Genomic DNA, 19,477 nt, shown 5'->3' on the forward strand with positions numbered 1-19,477 from the left:
ATAACATTATTATTATTAAATAATATCAGGAGTAATTTTTCTGATATTTATTCATTATGATTGAATGAGGCCTTAGAGGATATTAGAAACCATTAACAAATGCCTGGTTTTGTTTTGTTTTTTAATAAAAGTTGTGCCTTAAAAAAAAAAAAGGATAGTTTTGTTTTGGACTATATTAAAAAGTTCTTTCCCTTTATGAGGATTTTCTTGGGCAGAATGTAACAAGTTTCCTTCAAACATCTGTAGCCATAGGTTGGCAACATAAATTCCATCCCAGCTTAGCATCTTTTGGGGGAATTTTAGAATTTCCCATAAAACATTTGCCATATTGTGTGAAATTTAGTTCACTCTCAAAAGAGATAGATGAAAAAGAGAAGAATCTTCTTTCCCATATATGTGCTCAATAAATAGTTGATGACAGTGAATCAATGGTATGTGTATTGAACACAGTAACCTCATGATTATATAATGATTAACTATGATAGAATTAACTCTTCTCAGCAATGTAGTGAAACAAGACAATTCCAATAAACTTGGATCGGAAAATGCCATCCCCATTTTGGGAAAGAGCTATAGAGATTGAATGCAAATTGAGACATACTATTTTCACCTTATTTTTTCCTATTTTTTCTTTCTCATGGTTTTTCCCTTTTATTTTGATTTTTCTTTCACAATATGACATATGGAAATATGTTTAAAATGATTGTACATGTACACAACTTCTGTCTGATTGCTTGCTGTCTTAGGGAGAGGTGTAAGGGAAGGGAAGAAGGGAGAAAAAAATTTGTAACTTAGAATCTTACAGAAGTGAACATTGAGAAGTTTATGACTATAGTTTTAAATACAGTAACTAAAGAAGGCATAGAGTATTCAGTTGTTCAAGTAAATTTCCTATAGGAGGAAAATAAGCCTAGGAAGGGGAATAAAGCAGAGGGGAATATGAAAAAATAGCAAATTTTCTGAAAAACAAAGCATTTGCAATGCTTGCCCAAAAATATAAACATTTTTTATAGTGACTTAGCATCTGGAAGCCTACAAAAAGACTTCACTATCACAATGAATTTACAAGATACAAAATTATCTTTTCTGGCCAGCTGCTCCAGAACACTAATAGAAAACTCTTCATCACAAACCAAATGGACCTCCTTCTAACATAGTTATTCAGTGATATGTCCTCTGGATCTAGTGGTTGATAAAGTTGATATCAAGATGGAATAACTATCCAAGAGCCATAATTATTCATCATATGTGTTTTATTATATTTTGATGTGACAGGCAATTGAAATTAAATAATACTATTGTAGAGCTAGAAAGAACCTTAGAGATCATCTAGAGACCATCCATTTGAAGGCAAATGAAGATAAATGAGCTACCTTGGTTGACAAAATCAAGTGATGTTTTTTTTAAAAGTTGACGAGACATAAAGGGGTTTATAGGAAGGAACTAAGCTGCCTGCAAATAAGGAGAGAGTGAAGATTAGAGAGTGTGGGGAGGACTGGGAGACAGTCTTTTTGGAGAAAACAGGATGGGGTTGGGATCAAGGGTACATAGAGAGGGGTTTGTCTCAGCAAAGAGAAAGGCCAGCTCTTCATATGAGATGGGCAAAGAAAGAAACCATGGGAGAAGATGTCTAATCATATGAGATGATGAAGAGGAGCCTTTTCAAAAATGGCCTCAGTTTTTTTAATGAAGAGTGACTCAAGATAAAAGAATGGATGGGAAAGGAAGAAGGCTGTTTTGGAGATCTAGAGGAGAGATGGAAATCCATTGAGTGAGATAATGAATTAGATATTAGAATATAAGTTGCAATAGACACTGATTAATTAATTATTAATTAAATGCTTACTTTGTACCAGGAACTGTGCTAAGGATTGAAGGAATTGATTGAAAGGACAGGCAAAAAAACCAAAAAGACCTTGCTGTCAAGGAGCTTATGTTCTAATGGGAATGACAATATATATATAAAGGAAACTGAAAAGCAGGGTTGGGCAGGAATGGGAGAATTAATTGGAGATACAGGAAGGAGGGACAAACATAAGAACATTGTAGAGGAAAATCCAAAGAGTCAGAAGAATGTATTGCAATGGCTCATTATTTTCAGGATCAAATATAATATTATCTCTTTGGCATTTAAAACTTTATAACCTCACCTTTCATACTTTTCCTAGCCTTTTTATGCCTTACATCCCTCCATACACTCTATAATCTAATTACATATACTGACCGACTTACAGTTCCTCTAATATAGTATTTCATCCCTCAAATATATTCCTTTTGTTTCAGCTCTCTCATACCCAGAATGCTCCTGTCCCTCATGCTTGCCTCTTAGTTTCTCTAGCTTGCTTCAAAACTCAGCCCAAAGCCTACCTTTTCAGTGACCTTTCCCAGGTTATCCAGCTGCTAATGCCTCATCTTCCAAAATGATTTTAATCTTCTTCCTTTCTTCCTTCCTCTCTTTACTCTTTCCTTCCCTCCTTCCTTCCCTCCATCCCTCCTTCCTTCCTTCCCTCCTTCCCTTCTTCCTTCCTTTCTTTCTTCCTTCTCTTCTTTCTTCCTCCCTTCCTTCTTTCTTTTCCTCCTTTCTCTTTCTCTCCTTTCTTTTCTCCTTCCCTTTTTCACTCCTTCCTTCCCTTCATCCTTCCTTCCTTCCCTTCTTTCCTTCCTTCCCTCTACCAATCCTTTCTTCCTTCCTTCTTTTCTTTCTCTCTCTCTGTCTCCCCCACTCATTCTTTCTCCTATCTCTCTCTCTCCCTTTTTCTCCCCCTCCCTTTTTCTCCCTCTTCATTACCCTTTTCTATCTCCCTCCTCTCTCACCTCTATTTCTTTCATAGACAAGTAGATATATGTATTTATATACATCTGTTCATATGTTATATATGCATGTGTGTAGAGGGATATATATGTATCTAATTATTTGCCTATTTATGCACAATATATATAACAAATATTACATTTACATAATTATACACATAATATATATAACATAATACACAATGTCTTAAATGGTTAAGATACTTAATGATTTTAAAATTAAATTTAAAAAGTAAAATATGCAAATTATCTTTTTACTTAGTATGCTAGAAACATATTTATGTATGTGCATATATACATATATGTGTGTTGTGTACATGTGTGTGTGTTAGATGTGTATGTGTGTATATATAAAATATGCACATACATGCACACATAAGATAAATATTTAGGTTCAACCTATGACAGACCTATGTATTAAGTGAAATACTTTTCTTAATTCTCAAACTGAGATTTGAAATTTCATTGATGTGGATATACACTCTATCAGTAAGATTTTTACCTGTTCATTCCTTCTTATACTGTGTGATTCATAGAGACCTTCCTCTTGGTCTTTTTTTACATTTCATGGCTATCTATATAGCATTCTGCTATTCAACTCTGCTGTCAGTATTTCCTCAAGTATTTTCAATCTTACATTTCCCAAATGCTGCCTGCACTTCATACCAATTCTTGCATATAGGTAATCATTGGAAATATATTAAGTTTCTGCTTAGCATGTCTTTCTCCATTAACTTTTAAATCACACATAGCTTTAATTCTTAGAAGAATATGATATGTATACTTATTGTGTATCTAATTTATATTTTAATATATTTAACATCTACTGGTCATCCTGCCATCTAGGGGAGGGGGTGGAGGGGTAAGAGGTTAAAAATTGGAACAAGCGGTTTGGCAATTGTTAATGCTGTAAAGTTACCCATGCATATATCCTGTAAATAAAAGGCTATTAAATAAAAAAAAAAAGAAGAAAAAAAAAAAAGAAGAAGAATATGATATTCCAGATTTTGTAGTAGGATCAGACTAAATTCATTGAAGCCCTAAAGGAAAATTTATAGTCTTATAGTATAATATGTATCTTTTGAAAGGCTGAAAGTACTGTAATTTTTGTTATCTTTCATTCATCCAATAAATATTCATTAAATGCCTACTGCCAGCACTGTGCTAAGTGCTAAAGATACAAAAAGAGGCAAAAGACCCTTATTCCAAGGAGTTTAAAATCTAATGAGGAAGACATCAAAATCCTAGAAAGACGAGAATATTGAGGGGAAAAAAGTGATGAATAATATCCAATACTTCAGAGAGAACAAAGAATAAGGATTGAGAAGAGGCATGAGATTTGGCAGTTAAAAAGAAATTTGGAGAAAGAAATTTCAGTTGAATGATGAGGTCATTAGACATACTGCAAAGGGAGAATGCAAAAAAGAGATTGCAAGGAGAGTAAACTATTTTCTCAAAGAGATGAGTCATAAAGGGAAAGAAAATGATAGTAAATGGAAATGGTAAGATGAATTGCAGAATTTTCTGTTTTGTTTTTTTAAGTATGGAGGAATCTTAGCATGTTTATAGATAGCGGAGAAAACTCCAATAGATAGGGAAAAAGTAAAACTAAGAGAAAAGTGTGGATGATAGAAAGTGAAATCTGTTGGAGTAAATTCCTTGATGGCAGAAACCACTAAGTCTTACATTTCTTTGTATTCATAATAGATACTGAAGAAAATCTTGATATTTCATGTTCTCCATAATCATTATTTGCAGAATAGTTTTGTGCAAGGGAAATAGCATTAAAAACATCAGATGAATAAATAACTAGGAGAATATGATTTTTCATATAAGAAGAATGAATTATAGTTGATTCATGTGTATAAAAGAGATACAGAAGAAGGTAGTCCTCCGAGAATAATTTATCTTTCAGTGGATTATAACCCCTTTGGATAATTTATGGAAGACAATGGACAAGAATTATACAGGGAAAGGCAAACATTAAAAGGAGTAGCTCTTTATTGAGATCACAAGTATCAAACTAAAGAGTTAGGTACCTTTAGTAAAATATACCTCAACATTTACTTCTTTAATTTATGCTGACTTAATTAAGCTTAGGCCAAGATATATCATGTTTCTTTGCCAAGACTTAATGTGATTTTCCACAAGTTACAGTTTCAGCCAGTAGCATTTAAGAACATTTAAATGTAAGGATACTACTTAGTAAGGATACTAAGAAATCAAATTGTTTGTGTAGTTGAGTTTAGTAATATAGAAATTAAAAGTGGCATAATGTAGGAAATAAAATTGAGCTACAGAAATCCAAAGTCATTATAGGAATTATAATAAATTTGTGAATACTGGAATGTAAAATTAAGATCATGAAGCTTATATTTGGGAAGGAATATAGAAGTAATTTAATTGGCTGCTTAACTGATAGATGAATCCCTTTATATAATACCTGGCAAGGAATCATTTAGCCCATGTTTGAAAATCTCTGATGCCTAAAAATGCATAACCTCCACAAAGCAATCCATTCCATTTTGAGGCAGTTCTAATAGTTAGAAAATTCCTCACATTCAGCTTTAATTTGTTTTTTTAAAACTTAAAGGACCAAAATATTTCTATCTGGAAATGGCCTTTGAAATCATCTGCTCCAACATCCTCATTTTACAATTGAGGTAAAATGAACTGATTAAGATCATGTTAGATATAATTTACTCCAGCCTTTCTTTTTACAAAAGAGAAAACAAAGTTTGAGATAGAATCAGTTATTTACCCAAGTTGACATAACAGTAAGAACAACCCAAAGAATCCATAATATATCCCTTCCACATATCAATCCAGCTTTCACTTATATGTCTTCATCCACTATTCCACTTACCTCCTTCTTTCCCATCTCCTTCACCTTATATAATAAATATTATTGTTAAGATAATCAAAAGTCCAGTGAATTGCATGAATAAAAGTAACATCTTTCTTTTGAATATTAACATTTAAGGAAAATCTTTAATAATTTAGCATATGTTTTTTATAATGAACTATATTTCACAATATTTTATAAAATTTTATTTTAAGGTGAAGTATATATTATATTTTGTTTATATTATATCATGCTATAATATAATAATGTTACATCTTATTAAGAAAAATACATTTCTTATAATTTCTTTGATTTTTTTAAATCAATATGACATTTTAACAATCTTTTTTTTCTATTTATAACCCTTTTTGTTGAAGTGTTGGGCCTTATGTTAACAGACTTATATATCAGATGTTGGTCTTTTCATGGACAAAGACTGAAGAGCAAAATGTGATCCTGAGATGTCATTTTTACCCTTAACTTGAACTAAACTTTAAACTCAAATCCATACAGATAAGAGACTTGTTCTATTTTTAAATACCCTATTGTTGAAAAGAAATGTGATAAAAGGTATCATGAACAACAACAAAAAAAAGATAAATTCACAGATGATGAAAGAATTTTCCAGAGTTTGGCCATCAATGTAATCATTTTTAAAAGAGAGAATTAAAAGTCCTTATTTTTTTAAAAGCACTCCATGGTGATTGAATAAAATAAACAGCAAGATGTATTGTGGTAGGAAGTCTGATGATCAAAGAGGAATACTTGAATAGATGTATTTATTCTTTTTGATAAAATAAGGAAGTAATTCCTTTCACACATTTTGTGATCATTTCTGCCTGAAAACTTTGTGTCCTCAAGTCAGAATTTATCCGTTCCATGAAAGAAAGACAACTAAGCTGAGATAATAGTGTCAGTTTTAAGCACAAGACAGCATGTGGACAGTGTTTAAGCTATAGCTCCAAACCATTTGAATGGAAGTATTGGATTAGCTATAACCTGGTGTCAGATCTTTAGTTAGATAAACCCTCTGACTGTTCCTGACTAAAGGATCCATGACCACAGATTTCAAAGCTGCTATTGCATGAGTTCTTTTTCAGGAGAGCTTTGTGAGATATGTCTGCCTAACATAATGTTTTCAAAATAAAATGGCTATTAGTGGTTAAGAATAATAAGTGAAAATTCACAACCTTGTTTTTTCACAGGAGCTTTCAGCCCAGTAGGAAAATCTACACAAATAACATCAAGCATACTGCAAATGGTAAGCTATTCTATGTCAGCATTTGAAAAATTGATATGAAACTATAAATGACATTTTCTATATCCTCTCATTGTAGGAAAACTCCTTTTCCTTCCTTTAAACCAAAAGATTTTAATCATTTTTTAAAAAGTACATTTTTTCCCTGAACTATATATTTTCCCATTTGCCCAATAGTAAGCACCTAAATAATACCTTATCACCATTTTTCCAGTTACTTGCCTTAATTAATATGCTAAAATATGATTGCATTTTGGATACTTAAAACATTTTGTGAGGGGAAATAAAAATTCTCTTGCAAACTAATTATATTTAAAATATAATATTATTGTTTCATATATTTCCATCAGTATTTCTACTGATTGGCTAATTTTAAAGTAAACTTGATTTTTCATTCTTTTTATGTTTATTATAAGTAATGTCTCTTCAATGACCTCCATATATTACCAGTATTCATTAATTTATTTTTAAATATGTGAGTATGGAATACAAAAAAGAAATTGACAGTTCAACTTTTCCTGAGATTTTTGATCATTAATATTTGTATATGTAATTATTCAATTCTATTTAGCTATAATTAATTCAGTAGATGCTCATGAAGCCCATACTCTGTGCCAGGCTATGTAACTGGGCATACAAAGAAACACAAAAACAATTCCTGCCCTCAAGGAGCTTTTTTTCTAAATGAGAGAGGCAATGTATAAACTACTGAGTATTGATAAAATATATACCGAATGGCTAGAAGAGACTCTCCCGTGGAAAAACACTGTTGGGGAAGGGTTTGTGGGAGAACAGATAGAAAAGGCCTCCTGCCAAGGGTGAGGTTTGATCTGTCTTAAAATAAACCAGGTACAAACTAAGAGGTAAACTTGAGAAAGCAGACAGTATTTAAATTGGTACAAAGACAAAGAGAGAGCAGCAGGGAAGCTGTGTACAAAGAATCACTGATCAGCTGGTACAGCTGGGTCATATCTGGATTGAGTCTAATATATTTTTGCTTTGAGGCTATAAGAATAAAGTAAAGAGTGACATAGGATTGTTAGAGGATTTGCAGACAACTAAAAGTTAATCATGAAAAAGAAGGAATTAATCATTTTTAAATAATTAAAATATTAATGCTAAGATAGTAATCTTAATATTATATAAATTTTATTTGTTAAATGATGAAATTGAATGTTGGGATTTAAGTCAACTGTAGGTCAAAATATTTGGGAGTATATTCGAATAATGTTCTCAGGAGTTCTATTGTTTAATATACATTTGATTTTTTTTAATCCCTATAGACTTTTTTTTTAATGGCAGCTGTGTTTGTATTTCTGGGTTTTTTTCCCTCTTTTGTGTTATAGGATTTAGTAAAGTTGAACCTAGCAGGATATTTTTCCCTCCCTCTAGGCAGATTAGAATCCCCATGCTTATTAAATACTTAAGGGCTATAATCAAATAAAGGTCATATTTATCTGAAACTCTGGGAAGTAACAGCAGTAGCATTTATAATAGTTTCCTGATCTCAGATATACTCTATTAAGAAAGAAAAATATAATATTTAATAGTTTCAGTATTGTCTACTTTGGTAATGTTTTATTATTATGTTAATTTATTTAGCCCCCAATGCTTATATTCATATTATTTCTACCCTAATCAGGTAGTGAATAAAGAATAATGGAATGAATAAAGTGCTTGTCTTCAAGTCAGGAAAACTTGGTTCTGAATTCTTTCTGTTGGAATTTAGTAGTTGTATGACCTTGGGCAAGTATTCTAACCTCTCCAAGCCTCAGTTGGCTCATGTGTAAATTGGGGCTAATAATATTTACACTATGCCACATCAATGCTGGGAAATTCAAATGAGGTAATATATGTAAAATTGATTTACAGATTCAAAAGTGATGTATAAATCAATCAATAAATATTTATTAAACACCTGTTATGTGCCAGACATTATATTAAGTGCTGGGGATGCAAAAAGAAACAAAAAGTATTTCTTGCCCTTAAGGGAGCTTGCAATCTAATGGAGAAGACAACATGTAAACAAATATTTATAAAGAAATTATGTAATGATAAATAGAAAATAATTAAGAGAGGGAAGGCAATAATTGGAAATGGGGAAGGCTTGTGGTAAAAAAAAAAAAAAATTATTTAGAAGTTAGTAAAAAAGTCAGTAGGGAATTGAAGGATAAAGATTATTCCAGGTATGAGGGATAGCCAGAGAAAATGCCTAAAGCATTTTAAATGTTGTTATTATTATAAGATATCTAGTGCTCAGTCTTTGTATTTCAGTAATATTTGCCAAATCATCTTATTTTGTTCTCAAGTCCCATTTACACTGCTATTTTTTCAGTTTTTGATAGTTATAGAGTTGGAATGTTTCTTATTGTCCTGAAATCCTCAAGTGCCTAGTCCAGTGATAAATACAAATGCATTCAATTAATTTGTCATTAATCTGGACACATATACACACATACTCATGCATGCACATGTGGCCCACGTGTTCCTTTCCAACATTATATTTCATAACTCCCAAATATAAACAATCTGCTCTAGCAGAGTCTATTCACTTTTTATATAATAACATGTATATCTTACTCTGTCCACTCCTAAGATTCCTTTTACCTACTCAGGATATCTAATTTCACCCACTTCAGGTACCATCTTAGAGTCATCCATCTCCTGGGATGAAGCCAGTGTGATCTTTCTTTTCTGTACTTCTACAAATATACTGAAGAGAAAAAGATGATATAAAATATGATCCTGTATTAAAATCTAATGGAGGGGAGGGGATGCAGAAAGATACATAGGTATCTACAATAAAAGTGACTATATGCATAAATTTCCAAAAAGATGACAAGAGAAGAGAAAGATCAGGGAGAGAGGATCAAGAAAGGCTTCATGGAAGAGGTAAGAATTTGTGCCTTGAAGAAAGTATTTAATAGGCAAAAAGTCGTGCAAGTACTAGGAGCCAGGGACAGGAGTTTGGATTCTTTCCACAATACTATACTGAAGATAGGAATGACCGTGGTGACTCCAAGGTGTAGAATTTAAATGATTTGGAGGATAATGGTGTCATTAGCAGAAATAAAAATTAGAACTAGGAGTAGTTTAAAGAGAAGAAAATTAGTTTGGGAATCAATAAGGAATTTAAATGGAGATATCCAGAAGTGCTGTACAATTGCTAGCATTATAGATTGGGGAGCCATCTCTCATAAAAATATAAACTTCTAGGATAAAATATGAGCTGTGCTGTTTATCTTTTATAAAAAATATCTTTGCAACCTGCCATCAATTTACTTTCCAACTCTGATAGATTTTGCTTCTCCTCCTGCTTTCTCTGATATTGCCAAACTTACCCTTGATTTCCTACCTCCTTGGTCATGGACCAACTGCCCCCTATTTCAGGAGTACTATCTCTTTGATCTCTAACTCATAGAGTCATTCTTTTCCTTTGAAATGAAGCTCAGACACCATCTTCTGCATGGAAACCTTTCCTGATCCTCCAACTACTAGTACCCTCTTTCCCAAGCACCATGTGTTTAATTAAGTTGAATGCATTAGAGATGTATCTGTGTATGGATTAACTTCTTATTTATCCTGTAGGTTTTTTATATCTACTTCTTGTCTCCTCCAGTAGAATAAAGTCATTCCAAGAAGGATTAGGGAAAGAGACTTTTTTGTAGGTTAAAGTTCACCTGACTTATTTGTATTTAGAGTTGGAAAGGAAGAAACAGAGGGAAAGAGGAAGACTCTGAATTTGTGAGACACTAAATTATTCACATGCATTTTCAAAGACAGTAAGAAGCAGAGCAGGAATTTGAGCACAGGTTCTCAAGGACTAAGTCCTGTGTTCTTTCCCTTGCACAATAATGCCTGCTAATGAAACGGGTAATGACTGAAAAAGCAAGGTCTTTGAGAAGACGTGAAGAGTTGGAATCAAAGTTATACCGAGATCAGCTTTGTCTAGGAGACCTTTCATCAAGAGAAAGAGAGACCCAAACAGAAGGCAGTGTCTAATAATGTAGAAAAATTGAATTGGGGAAACTCGGTCCAGGAAACTCTTCAATTAAGTAGGAGGAAAGAAGATCATTGGCTCAGAGTGTGAAATTGGATAGAAAGTGTTGCATGCTTATCACTCTTGTTCTGGTTAAGTCATTTCAGTCATTTCTGATTTTCAAACCCCATTTGAGGTTTTCTTGGCAAAGTATTAGAGTGGTTTGCTATTTTCTTCTCCGGCTCATTTTTACAGATTAGAAACTGAGGCAAACAGGTGAAGTGACTTGCCCACAGTCAGAAATCTAGTAAATTCTGAGGTTGGCTTGGAACTGACTTCAGGGCTGGTGCTCTATCCACTGTGCCCTCTAGCTGCCTCATTTATCAATCTAGAACTGATCAAATACAAATATCTTTACCTATAGATATACTAGTATATAAAGATGTAGCATAGTTGATAAAGAGCCTGTCTGAGAGCCAAGAAGACCTGAATTCTAGTCCCTCTATAACATAATGACTATAAGATTATTAGCATGTCATCCAACTTCTCAGTACTTGCAGCAACTCTCTAAGGCTGTAAGTTGCCAAGAAGGTGGTGACCTGTATAAGTGGAGGGAATGTCCTCATCCCAAAGAAATCACAAATATAGTCTGTAGCCTTCAATCAATATGTGATATTCATAAAATAATTCATAAGTTATATTATATACATATATTCATTTTAAAATCATTAAATAATATTTTTTTAAAGCAGCTGAACTAGTCTTATCCCTATTTGACTGGAAAAAATATTTCCCAAAACTATTTTAGAATAAAATCAGTAGCATACACTCATCTAGCCATTTTTAATATGTTCAGTTTCTCTTATCTACTCCCTTCTACATTTGAAGGGCAAATTCAGTGAATTAGCTCAGCAAATCTTTAGTACTCAGCACCTTTAGGAGCTGAAGATACCCCATAAAATAGCACTTGCCTTCAAGTTTAAATGCTTCTGTTTCAATCTAGTAGATGTTAAGGAGGAGGCAGCATGATCCCCAGAGGATCAAGTTTGAATCCAGCTTTACCACTTATTTCTGGCATGTCATTGAGCAATTCATTTTATCAGTCTGTGGCTTACCTTCTTCCTCAATAAAATGAGAGAGTTGGACTAGTGACCTCTATGGTCCCTTCAAGCCTTAAGGCTGTGATCTAGTGAACAGATAGGTCTCATTTATAAGAATAAATCCAGGATGTTTTGCTATGAAAATTTCTCTGGCCAAGGAGCTAAGAATATATTGCAAATATCTACTCTAACCTCTGTGGTCAGGAATTACAGCAGATTATTTCACAGTAGTTCATTGACTTAGTAAAGCATTTATTAACATCCTACTGTATCCTAGGCACTCTGCTAAGCACTAAAGTATACAATAAAAGGGGAAAAAATCTCTGCTCTCAAGAAACTCATAATCTAATGACTTTACTAAATGAATTTTTAGTGAATTTTTCTTTTAAAAAGTTATAAATTTCCTCAAGTTCATGTCAACTGCTATCTTCACTTAGTTGGATCAATTCTCTTTCCCCATCAATATTCACTAGTTAGAGAACTGGTAAATGCTACTGATTCATAGATAGTAGATGTAATAACCTTCTGGAATTTCAAAATGATGACATTCCTGTGGCACGCATGCTGTATTTTTGTTTTCCTTAACTTTGTCAAGCTGTCTGTCCCTAGAGATGGTGGTTACATATCTTTGAAGCTCTTGATTAACTCTGCTAAGGATATAAATTCCCAGTAGAGCTTATGACTGGGTAACTTGTTTGTTCTGGTGATTTTAGGTGCTGTCATTCTTGTGACTAGAATGAAGCACCAACCGCCTGCCAAGTACAACTCTAAAAAGGCATGATACTGTCCCCATGGAAGCAGCCCCACTTCAGGACATTGAAGATCCCAGCACTTAAGAAAAGGGATTTTTTTCAAAGACGGGGATTTCTTCTAATATGGAGCAATTTAAAGCACTTTGCTATTGGGAGTGGTGGGAATATACATGAAGCACTATATACTCACAATCTGCATTTCTTTAGTAGTTCACCTTAGTAGTTTCTTAGTTTGAAATAGGGTTATATCGCTTTAAGAGTAGCCGCACCTGCTTTTTTATGGCAATTTAAGCTTAATATCAGTCTCAGATTAATAAGAGAAAAGGTCACTGTCTGAACCCTGGAAGACAGGTGTAAAACTTAGTTAATAGTTAAGTTGAGTAGTATAGAACACCTATATTTACTTTAAGTAAAAAAAGTTGTTTGCAAATCAAAGAGGAAATGCAGCTGAATTCAAAATGAAATTCTTATTTAAAAAAAAAAAGTGAATGTCTCTCAAGTCTTTATGTTTTTTACACTATGAATAAAATGTAAAACTTGTGTGTCTTTTTTTATTTCAGGACATTAAAAGAATTGTGTATACAACCGGTTCATTTTCATAGAATTCTGTTAAATATGACAATACATAAGATTTTAGAAGCTACACTGAAAACATATTTGTGATTTGTGTTAGCCATAGATATAAAAACAAAAATAATCAGATTTAAGTGCATCAACACTGGCACAACCTGACCCCTTCCTACCCTTTCAGTGTTCTTAATATCATAATCATCTCCACATAATCTTCAATTTAGTGACACTGGCCTCCGGCTTTTTCTTATATAAGACACCCCATTTCCAGACTATGGACATTTTCCCTGGCTGTCCCCCACTCTTGGAACTCCCTCCTTAAACTCACTTCCTGATTTCCCTGGCTTTCTTCAAATCTCAGCTAAAGATTCACTTTCTGCAAGAACCCTTAATTTTAATGCCTTCCCTCTGAGACACCCTTCCCCCAATTTAATATTATATAAAATGAAAAAATGCAAAATTGTAAGAGTCCCCATTTATACAAATTTTATTTTTTCTTCCTGTTAAAGTAAAATGACCTTCCCTGATTAGAAATTTAAAATGATGATTCAGTATCCTTGTACGTATTGGAAAAAAAACAGCTGAGAAGTTTCACAGATTAATTCTATTCTGTACTGAAATCTTGCTTGGTTTCTTAAGTGTATGTTCACAGTCAAAACTGGCAACCATTTAGCTCTCCACTAAGAGACGTTTAAATATTAGACTATCTCGTCATTCCGAAAACATTTTTAACATTTTTCTTGTTCCCCATTATTAATTAAACTCATGCAGAAAAGTATTAATTTGAATGAGAGTGGTTAAACCACACCACCCATTGGGCTGTTTGTATCAGAATATTACATTCTATCTGCCTAATTTGAAACATTTTTGACTTATAGCCAGAATCTATTGCTTCATATTTTCTGTAATTCTACTACAGTATACAACTATAGTATTAGAACATTTTCATGGTTTTATTTATTCATATGTATTTAAGTAAAAATTTTTTCAAAATTTTAAATTTTATGCAGCTCATTTAAACATAAAGCCCATATATGTTGTTTGCATCCTAAAAATATATATATTTTCAGTAATTTATCTGCTATACTGCAGAAAAAATTTATAATGTACCAGAAGGATTGAACATACCTTGACAAAAATCATAAAACGAAACCCATTGCCATCCTCTTCCTGTGTGCTCTTGTAGGGTGGGGAGGAACTGATAAACTTCAAGGCTTTATTACTCAAGTCATAAAACTAAGTTTTCATTTTCAGGAAAGTTGTAATTCAGACCCGACCTGTTTATCTTTTTTTAAATCCAAATTTACATGCAAAATGGACAGTCATCAAAAGGTCTGGGACCCATAAGTAGCTGACTTACAACAGCTTGACAACCTGAAAGATAATCCAAGCCTTTCCTTCAGCTTGTTTCTAAAAAAAAAAAAAAAAAGTGGGAGAAAAACACCTTTTAGATTATACTTTCAGGATGCTTCATACTTTTTTTTGTACCAGCATTCTTTAATCCAAAGATTTGCAATTGTTTTTGTTTGTTTGTTTGTTTCAAGATTTTTAGATTGACCTGCTCCTTGGTCAAAGAATATGTATAATTTAATTCTTGTACTATCTTACCATATTCTGGGATTTTTTTTCACAAATTTCAAATCTTCATTTAAATTTACTAGGGAAAATAATTTTCATAGTTATTTGTTTTTCTTTTGAGACCTGCTTTTCATTTTCCCCCCAAGTCATCATCAGCAAATTGGATCTTTTAAAGTTTCTTCTTGTCCAGTAAGTATACTGAATAGGTGGACTGTACTCTGGCCCAAGGCATCTTGGGGGCCCCATTAAACACCTGGGAACATCTGTGGATTCACTGAGGGATTCTGACCTTAGGGAGGATGCAAAACTTCCAGCTGTCCTGGTGTTGGGGAGCAAACTCAAGCTATTCCTTTCTTAAGAACCCTCAGAATCCTGGATACAGAGTTCTGCTGCGCTGCCTGCTCTTTGCCAGACTGGTTGTAACTTCCTGTACTGGCTGCTCTTTGATTGTTAATGTGACTCATTCCATGCTGTGCCCATGTCAGGGCCAATATCCACGGGTTTCTACTATTGCCAATATTGAATTTGATAGCAAAGTGCTTTAGATAAATTATTACATTTGGTCTCAAATTCTGTCTCAAATACTGTGAGGCCTTTGGCTAGTGACTTCACTTCTTTCTGCCTCAGTTACCTTGTCTGTAAAGTAGGAATAATAGCACCTATCTCACTAGATTGTTGTGAAGATCAAATGAGATTTACATGTAAAGCACTTTGCAAACCCTATGACACATAAATGCTCTAATTATTGTTACTATGATTTCTATTTAAACATCCCCGCAAGGCCTGGATCTCTATACAAAAAGAGAAGGAGGCAAGACAATTACAGATTGCAAAGATGGCTATGGATCATATGGAATATTTTTATTCTATGGACATGTAAAAGAAACTTGTAACTGAAGATATTTTAGCATGTTTTCCAGGTCACTATTTACAGGATTTGTCTAACTAAAAACCTAAGATCTTTTCCATATGCTTTGCTACCAAAACATGTCTTCCACCCTGTCCTTATGCAATTTTGACTTTTTTAATCTAAATTTGCAATTATCTGTTAAAATCTTATTTTTGTCCCTTACACAAATTCTGTCAAATTGTTTTGAATCTCAATTCTGTCATCTGTGATACTAGCTATCTCTCTCAAGTTCATGTTAATATTTTTATTTGTGTAGGTCCACATAGACACTTAAACCTTTTTCTGACTCATTGGTAAAAATGTTGAATAGCATAGATTCAAGATTGTTACAATAATAATTGCAGCTACTGGTAATTTCTAAAGTAGGTTATTCTGCTTATTAAATTGCCTTATGTAGACTATCATCGGCCTCCTACTTGCAGTTCCTCAAAAGTCTTAGAGCAGTTTAAGTTATTAAAGTTTAAAACTGCAACTCAGGTTTTTGGGGGACTCTGTATAAGTAAAGTCATTTCTTAAGACATGAAATTTACCAAATCTGTTTTTAAATTCATTTTTACACCTTTTTTAATATTCATTTTGGTTTTATATCCTATATAAATTTTGCCTATATATAAAATTTATGTTGCAATATATTAAACATCTTTTTCATTTTACAAATTATGAAGCATGAATGAAAATTTTTTTAGAAATCAGTATAACACTGGATCATTATGGAAGGTATTTATGTAGCCCATAGCAATGAATGAATAAAAAGACATTGATTAAACACTTTATATGTGCAAAGCTTTGTGAATAAAGATAGAAAAGCATAGATAATACCTGCTATTAGCAAACTCACATTCTAATGCAGGAGGTAACATTTACAGAAAGGTTTCAGCAGCAAGTCAAATGAACATTTATGTGGTTGTTGCAATTTAGAGGCAAATGTAGATGATAATGCATCTTCTTGAATATCATTTTTTTTTATATCTCTTTCTGAGTTTGAACCATTTTATAAGACAAAGAATTTTGATGCTTAAAACTCCCTTCTCCATGATGGCTGAGGGACTGGGGCAGAAACGGTTTCAAACTGCATCTTTACTAGAAAGAATGGCTTCTTGGGATAATGGCTTTAGGAGCTGGGCTAAGCTGGGAGAAGGACTAATGATCTATGAAGTCCAAGCATTTTCTAAAGTCTTTACCTGCCAATGGCATGGGATAATGATTGATCTTAAGGAAGCTGGGCCCTTTCATTCCAGGGATTACTCCCTTCAATGACAGCTAGAGAACAAGTCAGAAGCAGGCCTGGTGGTTTGGGGGCCACGCTATTCCCAGGCTGTCTCCATCACAATCTGACAAGAGGTGGTGATTTAAGTGGTGATAGTGGTTTGACTGGTCCAGTACATGTCACTTCCTGTGTCTCCCATGGGGTAGCTTGCTGCTTCAACTGGTGAGTCTCAGTTACCAAAAAGCCGGAAGTTAAATTGAAACTATAGTTGAATTACCTAGGAAACTGACTGCTTGGGGAAGTCTGGTAAATGCAAACTTTAGGAATGACCATTATGCAACTATATATAGACCTTCCCAGACCAGAGCAGAACAGATCATTTTTCACCTCTCATCCAGCCCATCCACTCTGATCATCTTGAAATCTACCCAGCCACACCCTCCATCCCACACTCACCACCGTTTTACTTGAAATTATAATCAAATCAATACTACCATTGCTTCTGGTAAAGCTGTAGCACTTCGCTCTCTATCCCAGTGACTTCCCAGAACAAAACACCATTGTTTTGTCTCTCCTATCAGAATGTGTGCTTCTTAAGGATTGGGACAGTGTCCTGTTTGTATTTGCAGTGCTTGGCATATAGTCAGTGTTAATAAATGCTTTGTTTTTATTGTAGTATTCCATGGTGTAGAAAGAACGAAGACTTTCTATTCCTGTGATACATTTTATCATGCAATTTGACTCTCCTTGTGTTTTCTGCCTTTCCTCAGCTAAAAGATGGAATCTTAATGAAAATAGCTAGAACAACAAACACTAATTCAATATATTCTTAGTATAAACCAGTAATTGGGTCAAAGACTAATGACTAAAGATAGAGTGAGACAAATTTTAGATCATAAAAAAATTGAAACTAAATGTTATGTTTTTCTTGAAACCATCATAAGATTTTCCCATTGTCCTCACATACTTTCTCATAATTTCTAATGCAAATGTGGAATCTATTATTCTGAGATATGCTTGAATGATATTTTACCTAAACAAACTTGGAAATTATAATTCAGATTTAGGTCAGAAATGACCTATTTTTATAGTCAGCTTCATCACCTTCTTTCCATTGCTTCTCTCAACCACTATTATCATCTCTCCTGTCCACATTTAGTTCATCCTTATTTAGGTGCATTATACCATAAAGGACAGTGAAATTTCCCTAACTATGAAAAAGTTTTGAAGTACAAAGCAATGCTCTTAAAAGGAAAAACTACTGCTTTTTCCCCCCACCATATTTATCTGAAATACAGTATGGCAAAAATAGAAAAAAATACTATAATTAATGTTGGAAGATGAGTTCAAGATGCAGGTTCTATATTTAATTTATGCAACTCTGAACAGTTTACTTAATCATGTTGTACCAGCTTTCTCATACACAAAGTGAAGAATATTTTTTACTTTATTATTAGCTGTTTCTTTGAATTGTTGTGAGAAAAGTTTATGTTTGTTATTAATTTCCATATCAATGTACATCTTTTCCAACTATGGCCTCCTACCATTTGTCATCATCAGAAAGCATGTGATCAATGATGTTTGTTTATTTTGCCTGCCCAAGTACCTAAATGGCTCCTCTTCTTCTACCATACCTGAAATTACTACCATTAAAATACTCCCTTAGCAGTTATCTAAACATGCATAAATTAGCTGCTAATACATTCTACTGAGCGGCTATATTGCTCAGTGAATATAGTGCTGAGCCTAGAGTCAGGAAGACAAATTTAAAACCATCCTTAGATGTTGATTAATTGTGTGGGCTTGAGCCAGCAAGCACTTGACCTCTGTTTACCTTAATCCCCTGAAGAAGGAAATAGTGAACTATTCGGTTATCTTTGCCAAACAAAACCCTATGAGTAGTAAGTATGGTGTGCAGAGTCAGGTAGAGTTGGATATGAGTGCACAACAAGGCTAAACTGCAGTGTTCCTAAATAAATATATAGAAGGGAAATTTATGTAAGGTCAGGGCCTTAGTAAAGGATCAGTGAAAGCTTTATGAGGAAAATGATGCTTGAGAAGAGTTTTGAAGGAAACAAGAATTCTGAAAAGCAGAGGTCAGGAGGAAATACATTTCTAGTCTCTAATGCAATGGCATGGAGTTGAGAGATAGTGTTGAATTTGAGGAACAGCTAGGTCCAGCAAGACCAGGTTTACTGGACTATAGAAGTATCTGAAGTTAGATTTAAACTCAGGTCCTCCTTTTAAAGTGTAAAAGAGATGCAGAAGAGTTTATACTTGAAAACAATGGAGAGCTCCAAGAATTTACTGAGTAGTGGAATGAAATGGCTAGATCTGCCCATTAGAAAAATCACATTGGTAGCTACATGAAGAATGCATCAAAGGATGTGCCTTCGGCAAGCATTTTAAACTTTCAAGGATGAACTTCAACGTTCTTAGCTTACAACATATAAGTTAATTGTACATG

General features: G+C 33.5%; 1 protein-coding gene across 4 annotated transcripts in view; it reads left to right on the forward strand.

Moving 5' to 3' along the window:
- AHI1 (Abelson helper integration site 1) overlaps nt 1–19,477 on the forward strand; it is a 225,303-nt gene that overhangs the window by 146,084 nt on the left and 59,742 nt on the right. For 3 of the 4 annotated variants that reach the window (XM_031964226.1, XM_031964225.1, XM_031964227.1), the window contains exon 20: nt 6,862–6,917. In XM_031964226.1, the coding sequence (XP_031820086.1) occupies nt 6,862–6,917 (56 nt within the window). Of the gene's footprint in view, nt 1–6,861; nt 6,918–9,553; nt 11,092–19,477 lie in introns of those variants that run through there. The other variant, XM_031964229.1, reaches the window with a different exon arrangement.

Source organism: Sarcophilus harrisii, chromosome 4 (genome assembly GCF_902635505.1).
Source record: "Sarcophilus harrisii chromosome 4, mSarHar1.11, whole genome shotgun sequence".
NCBI lineage: Eukaryota > Metazoa > Chordata > Mammalia > Dasyuromorphia > Dasyuridae > Sarcophilus > Sarcophilus harrisii.